The 7599-nt window shown below is 42.1% G+C and overlaps 1 protein-coding gene across 23 annotated transcripts in view; it reads left to right on the top strand.

Moving 5' to 3' along the window:
- Nucleotides 1-7593, top strand: part of NFYA (nuclear transcription factor Y subunit alpha) — a 16136-nt gene extending 8543 nt beyond the window's left edge. For 13 of the 23 annotated variants that reach the window (XM_025205856.1, XM_025205850.1, XM_025205854.1 and 10 more), the window contains 6 exons: nt 554-685; nt 1537-1642; nt 3639-3805; nt 4610-4783; nt 5158-5259; nt 6861-7593. In XM_025205856.1, coding sequence (XP_025061641.1) covers nt 554-685; nt 1537-1642; nt 3639-3805; nt 4610-4783; nt 5158-5259; nt 6861-7076 — 897 coding nt within the window. In that variant the 3' untranslated portion in view covers nt 7077-7593. Of the gene's footprint in view, nt 1-553; nt 686-1536; nt 1643-3638; nt 3806-4609; nt 4784-5157; nt 5260-6314 lie in introns of all 23 variants that reach the window. The other 10 variants (XM_014520602.2, XM_014520598.2, XM_025205865.1 and 7 more) reach the window with 7 other exon arrangements.
- Nucleotides 7594-7599: the final 6 nt, after the last annotated feature.

The following is a 7599-nucleotide window of genomic DNA, read 5'->3' as shown; positions in this document are numbered from 1 at the left end:
AAGAGTGCAGCTGGGGCTTTTGAGCAAGTAGGGCTGAAAACATTCAGGTTCATCCTGCTTTTTTATATGAGAAGTATACCAAGGGAGAGAAGGCCCGCCTGCAAGGTTGAAGTCTAATCAATTCTTGACATACCAGGATATTTTATTATATGCTTGATGATAATTCACAAACACCTAAAATATATCAGCCCCTTCCTTCCTGTGATCTAGGTAGGAATTATTCCTAGTGTTCAGGACAGTAAACAGTTTCACTCCTGACTGTTGTATTTCATAAACAGTGTTGAACTGCTGGGACAGGGGGACACTGATATGCAGTCTCCCCCTTTCTGTGAAGTCCTGTCCTCTTTTGCATCAGTGATTATGTCACAGGACAGGAATAAATGAAATCATCTTTCTCCAATTTAAATGCTTGGGGAAAAGGAGAAATGGTGGCTTTATTTCTTTGACAGGCATAAATTGTTGTCAGAAGATGATTTAATGTTGGTGATGAGATCAAAGGGAGGAGAAATAACAGGTTTAGTTAATATTTTTTTCTGACTCTCTTCTTCCACAGATTCAGTTGGTCCAGCCAGGTCAGATTCAGATTCAAGGTGGGCAGGCGGTGCAGGTCCAGGGTCAACAGGGCCAGACCCAGCAAATCATTATTCAGCAGCCACAGACTGCAGTTACTGCTGGCCAGACGCAGGTAACTGCACCAACGGGAAAGGATTTTTTTTTTCCTGAAGAGAATTGGAAGGGAAAAAGTTAGAAATAGCTTTATAAGCGTAAAGGTTACCAGGTAATGTGGCAAGAGAAAAAAAACCCAACCTTTGTAACTCCATTTCTTATGGGATTTTGTTTTTTTACCAATTATTCTGTTGGGACAGAATATCTAGGCTTGTTGCTTGTAAGTTTTACCAGCTGTTTCTTGTATTGGCATGTTGTTTTGGAAATTCCTTGAAAGGAAATGTTTAGACCATAAAGAATGCAGTTGAAGTTTAATGGAAATACTGCCTTCTTCTCAAGCTGGTAATCATTTCTGCTCTTACTTATGTGTGAAGCCCTTTTGTGCTTATGACTTAAATTAATTCTTTTCCAGCTGAGTATTCATTTAACACATTTTTCATGAAATGTGAACGTTGCATCCTTTAAAAAAAATACTCCCAGAATGTTAAGTACTACAATGGGTGCAGAGCTGGCATTTTGAAATTCTGAGATGGCTTTGAGAAAAGACATCTGAAAAACCTGTGGCTGGTACTGTGATCACAGAATAAGACCACAACCATTTTTAATGCATTTGCATATTTAGTCAAGTGATTCTAGTTCCTCATTTTTTTTTTTTCTTTTGTAGAACAGGCTTACTTAAATATAGGTTTGGGATAGTATATTGTATCTTCTAATTGCTAGTTCAAATTAGTCCTTAAAAACTCAGTCTTACTTCGTATGGTTTTAATAAAACCCACATATGTATTACTTCTGCAGGCACTATAGGTACAAGGATTACAACATTTGGGTACTTACAGATTGTAAATTTGTCCTTTTCTTTGTTCTGTATAGACCCAGCAGCAAATAGCAGTTCAAGGGCAGCAGGTGGCACAGACAGCAGAAGGCCAGACCATCGTCTATCAGCCTGTTAATGCTGATGGCACCATTCTTCAACAAGGTATGAGCTTGCTTTGGCATATAAAGCACAGTGCATTTGATAGTCTTTTTGTAAGCTGCAGCCGAAAGCTTCCAGTTAATGCTTAGTCCGCTTCCAAGTCTTTTGTTAGTATTAATATTATAGGTCATTACTATTGGCATCTGCAAGACTACCCTCTGTGGGCTCAGGCTCCCCTCCCTGCTGCCCTTTCCGGGGGCCTTCACAGCCCAGCAGCCAGGGCAGAGCAGGGCTGGGAAGCTCGGTGCTGCTGCTGGGAACCCTGTGCCACCATGGTGAGGCACCTCCTGCCTGCCCAACAGCAGTGGGGGTGGCATCGCAGACGTGTGTCCTCTGCTGCGGTTGGGCAGGCAGAGAGGGTGCCTCACCATGGAGGCGTGAGGCTTCCACCAGCGGCATGAGCTTCCCTGCCCTGCTGCATTGGGTCCTGTCCACTTGGCTGTGGTGGCCCTGGAGGGAGGGCCGCAGGGCAGGGAGCCCTGAGCCCACAGCGGGCAGCCTGGACTGCCCCCCCTGCCATGAGCTCTGCTCTAGCCATGCCACCTGTTGGGGGAGGAGAAGCTGGGCTCCATGTTTTGCTCTGCTGCTGTAGCAGCTGCTGTCTACAACTCGTGGCAGCCAGGGCTTAGGCCAGAGGTGGGCCAAATGCAGCCTGTGGGCCGGATGGGGCCCGGCACGGCAGTCTATCCCAGGCCGGATGTGGCCCGCCAGGCCATTCTATCCAGCGCACGGGGCCCCATAAAATTTAGAAAATTAATATTTATCTGCCCCTGGCTGCCTGTCATGTGGCCCTCAATGGCTTGCCAAAACTCGGTAAGCGGCCCTCCGCCCGAAATAACTGCGTGCCCCTGGCTTAGGCGCTGCTATTGGGTCCCTGGCCCTGTAGCCCTGGCAGATGTGGGGGGCCCCCCCTCTGGCAGGGCTGGGGGGCCTGGGCGACTCTGGGTGGGGAGTGACGGGCACTGGCAGAGCCCAGATGGCTTTGAGTGAGGAGGGAGGGTCCCTGGCATGGGCAGGGCACCAACATATCAGGGTTGCTCAGCGCCACAAAGTAGTGGGGGCAACAGCTGCAGCTGGACCCATGTCCTGGTGAGCAAAAGGGACTGGGGGAGCTCTTATTTTCCATGATAAAAATCCCATAATCAAATGCCAAAATGTATAGGTATTTAGAATTTATTTTATTTTAGTGATTGAAGCATTGGTAGGCTTCCAAACTGCTTTAAAATTGTAAATATATCAATAAAACATTGTGTTCAGTGGATACCTATTTATATAGTGGTGTTTTATTTTAATCTCGGAAAAATGAGGATTCCTGGGGTTTTAATCAGAGAATTTATGGTTTTTATCAAAGAACTGGTGATTTTTAAACAGATAAAACTATGGATCCCTGCTGATAACACCTTGTGGTATAATCTGTGGTGCCAAGCATTTGGAATAAGAAATACGTGCAACTATTTTCTTTTTATCCCACGTTTTAGTAAGTTCAAAAGTGGCTAACTTTTTTTTTAGTAAGTTTAAAAATCCTTTTTCCAGCCTGCAGTTGAAGCAGGTAAAAAGATTTTGTTTTTACTGCAGGGCTGGGTATTAGAAAACTGTAAACAGATTAATTTGCAGAGAGGATAAGTGTCTTTTGACATGGAGACTCCAAAAGGGGTTATGAGACAAAAATCAGTTCTCCATGTGGTGGTGCAGTGTTTGTATAAGGTATGACCTCTGGATTTGTGGTAGTTTGCCAGTAGAGAACCCAAGCATTTAAGGCAAAGTGCTCTTTCATCTGTGGCTGCAATACTGCGTATGTGGCGTGCAAACCAAAATAAAAGGCGTGTGCTTCCAAGGTGTATGGTCAGATGATAACAATTGGTTTGTAAGTGCATGCAACTTTTATCCAAGGATGAATGAGTAAAAAATGGAAGTGGGACTAATTGTGTTCCCTTCATTCTTTCTGTGTGCGTGTTTTTGTTTTTTCTTTTTTTTTCTTTTGTGTTTTATTTTCTTAAAGTTACAGTCCCTGTTACAGGCATGATCACCATCCCCGCAGCCAGTTTGGCTGGAGCACAGATTGTCCAGACGGGAGCCAACACCAACACAACCAGCAGTGGGCAAGGAACTGTAACTGTGACACTACCAGTTGCTGGAAATGTGGTCAATTCGGGTGGAATGGTTATGGTGCGTACTGAATTTCCTAGTTTTTTTCTTTTTAGATTTAGCCTGTAAAATCATACCTTGTTGTCTACAAACGCTGCTTTGACATCTATTTTAACTTCATGCTGTGTGGTGTTTAAAGTTTTGTGTGTTTAAAGTTGGTAATTGAGAAGTTTAACTTGTGAGATGCTTTATTACATGGGGTATGCTTCTCTTCTATCACTTGTTATGGAGCTTCAAGAAGATTCAGAAATCGAAGAAATATTTTCAGCAAAGTTATTTAAAGGGGCTTCAGAGAGTCCAGGCCATACTGTTCTACTCCTCAAGAAACCCCTAGACCATTTTTTCAGGTGCAGAAAGTTTTTCCTGCAAATTTCTTACAACATTTGTGGTGAGATGCCCTCCCTTTTGCGTTTTGCTGTTCATTTCCAATAGGTGGCAGCAAACACTTATGAATAATACATACAAGTAGTTGAACAAATGCAGCAGGCACCAAAATAGCAATGAAAGGACTGGGTATATAAGTTACACTGTGAAAGAAACAGTGACTTGCTTTGAGTACTGTCTATTCATAGAAGAAAAAACACAACCAAATATCAGAAGTTGGCAACATGTAATTCTTTCTGAAATAACTAGTTTACAAGTGTAGTGTAGCGTAAATTATGCAGACTAGTGTGTAATTTGATGTTCTGCTAATTTGGAACAAGCATAATTGCTCTTCAATTGATGTCCCCTTTCAATTTTAAACTTAAGTTCTACTTCACGTAGTTTTGTGTCTAGCTTATTCTCTCAACTGTATGCCTATGAAGTGTATTTCTCTTTATACAGATGGTACCAGGAGCTGGATCAGTGCCAGCTATCCAGAGGATTCCTTTGCCTGGAGCAGAAATGCTTGAAGAGGAGCCCCTGTATGTAAATGCCAAGCAGTACCACCGGATTCTGAAGAGAAGACAGGCACGAGCTAAGCTGGAAGCTGAAGGGAAAATCCCCAAAGAAAGAAGGGTGAGGCACACTGAGGAAGGGATGGTATTATATTATAGAGAAAGATATAGAAAATATTTTAGGCTGGCTCAGAGAATATATTTTTCCCTCGCTTTCTCTTATACACATGCATAACACTGTTTCACTAATGTCTTTCTCTTCAAGATTTTATTGACAGAGGCCATTTCTTTGGATCCAGTTGGCAATTTTCTTCATACTTTTAATTGTTGAGAATATATTTTGTTGTGTTGTAAATCAGTATTTATTATACACCCTGTTCTCAAACTTGGTGTTTTTCAGAGTTCAGGGGCTGGTCCTACCTGCTCATTTTGTTATTGTGTAATGTAGACCTAGAAATACTGGATTGAGCCCAAAATATTTTGTTCTTGTTGCAGAAATACTTGCATGAATCCCGACATCGTCATGCTATGGCTAGGAAGCGGGGAGAAGGTGGCCGTTTCTTCTCCCCAAAGGAAAAGGATAGTCCCCATATGTCGGTAAGGAATACCTTTGTTTCCATCAGTTGTTCTTTGCATGAATGACACTTGCAAACACCTTAGAAATACTTTATTTGCTGCTTTTGTTAGCGTGTTCAGCTAGTTTATGGCATTTGTCTTCCTCACTGAGCCACATGTTAGGTTTGGAGAAAAGTTTCCAGTTTCAGTATGCAGAACTCAAGCTGTTTTAAGATATCATATTATTTAGCTTCTCTGTATACTGGATGTATCTGGAACTCTGTCTTCTGAATGTGGTAGCATTAGGAAAGCTATTTTTTTCTTCTGTAGTGAAGACAGTTGTTATTTACCAGTCAGGGAGTTTTTGCATTTACTCTTTAAGCTGCTCTTTTGATTAGAAAGAATAACCTTGTCGAGTCTTGTCCACCTGAAACTTTTAAGCACATTTGATGGCTATACATTAGGACCTCAGTTCGCATGGAACTATTGCAGGTTTAGTCAGAAGCTATAATCTAGCCTCACCTTTGCTGTTCTGTATCTAGTTTACTAGCCTTCCAAGCACAAGAAAGGCCCTCAATCCGGAGTGAAGGATTTTCTGGGTATTCAAGAACACGTAAAACTTTAGAAACAACTACTGCCTTTGCTTTTAAAAACAAACAAACCCCAAAAAGAAGCAATAAAACATGTCTGTGGAATTTTGTGGACGTGTTCACACAGAGGATAGAGAAGTAATACTCCACATGTAGCAACAGTCCATTTAGGTTGCTTGAGGCGCACTGGTGGGATTGTGTCGGGAATCTTGTTGCTCTTAATTAACGTATCAGTTCTGTGAACAGACAGAGAATTTCAGCTTGCAGGGCTGCCAGTCCATTGCCTTTACACAGTACTAAGTGCAAACAGTAACCTACATCAAGGTCCAAAGACCAAATATTTCAATCCCAAAAGACTAAAATGTCAGTCACAGAGAGAGAGATTTTTAAAAATTTTTTTTTTTGGACAAAGGGGTTATCTGCCCTCCAAGCTGGGCTGCTGGAGGTCAATTTGCTACACTGTGAGGGACTGGTGTCAGTGTTCTTGTATGTCTCTTGTTCCCATAGGATCCAACTCAAGCAAATGAAGAAGCAATGACACAGATGATCAGAGTATCCTAACCACTGGCTGAAGAAAAAAGCAACTGAACAAATTTCCTGTCCTTTTGCAAGTGTGCTCTTCCCTACCCATGTATCAAGCAAATCTCAATGGGACAATCGCCATATCGTAGCCTACCCTTTTCTACCGAACAAAACCCACTTTTTCAGCAAGTGGTTTGTTTGAGATTTTAACTGCAGTGGACTCAACAAATAGAAATTAAAAGGACTTTCTTTGTAGACCCATTTACTTTAGTGCAGGGATTTCGATCTGACTACCATGCCTTTTAAATCTCCTGCACTAAAATTGGCCAAGGGTTAGAGAGCCACCTACACAGTGATCAGCAATAATCTGGCATGCAGAAGCAGGGCTAACAAAGACCACTTGGAGCCATGGCCCTTGTACAGAGGAGTAAATCCAGCTGGTAGCAACCTGAGCTGACATGGCTACACCTCAGTGCATTGTTTCCCAAGTTGAGTCTTTTTTTTTTTTTTATTTACATCTACTTCTCACAGCTTTGGACTTCATTTGCTGACACCGGTTCACCGCAGTTACACGTGCACTTCTGGAACTGCATGACAGAACTGAATGGGGTACTCCAAGCTCCGTCCTGTAAAATAAGTAAACAGCAATCTTTTCTGGGAAAAGTTGAACCATCTTTGTCAAGTTGCTTTGAATACTGCAAAACCTTTACAAGACTTGAAATGTTGTATATCTGTTTCAAGGAGTAAAAGGAGTGGCTCGCTGACATAGAGATAAACCAATTAGGAGAAATAATGCGGGTGCTGGTGTTGTTCGATATGCATGTTGATGGCAGCAGATGCTTTGGCAGAAATCCAACTGCAGGCATGAAAAGAATTAAATCCTCTAAGTGACTCTTCTAATAGATATTCAGTGTCTCTCTTAATTTTTGAAAATTGCTGATTCAGTACTTGGTTATTACAAAAGAAATGAAATCTGAAATCTCATAGTAGCAAGACTGGCTATCTCCTGGTGTGACCTGTTTTTCACTGGTATTATGAATTCTACAGAGTTATGTACAATGCCTGAGTCTGTTCAGTATGTAAGATAGCTCTGTTGCCGCTGGAGCAGAGGACAGCTCGACTCGGTGAATCTTAGTCTAGCTGAAGGACTGCTTTATAAATGAAGGCAGACCTTGGTGATCTCTTTCAGGTTTTTTACAAAATAGCCTCACGTTGTAAAGATGACACTTAAGGAATGGTGGGGTTTTTTTTGTTTTTTCTGAAAAACGTT

Source organism: Alligator sinensis, unplaced genomic scaffold (assembly GCF_000455745.1).
Source record: "Alligator sinensis unplaced genomic scaffold, ASM45574v1 scaffold872_2, whole genome shotgun sequence".
NCBI lineage: Eukaryota > Metazoa > Chordata > Crocodylia > Alligatoridae > Alligator > Alligator sinensis.
Note: the sequence above shows the minus strand (reverse complement) of the source record. Positions and strands in the feature narration are given on the sequence as shown.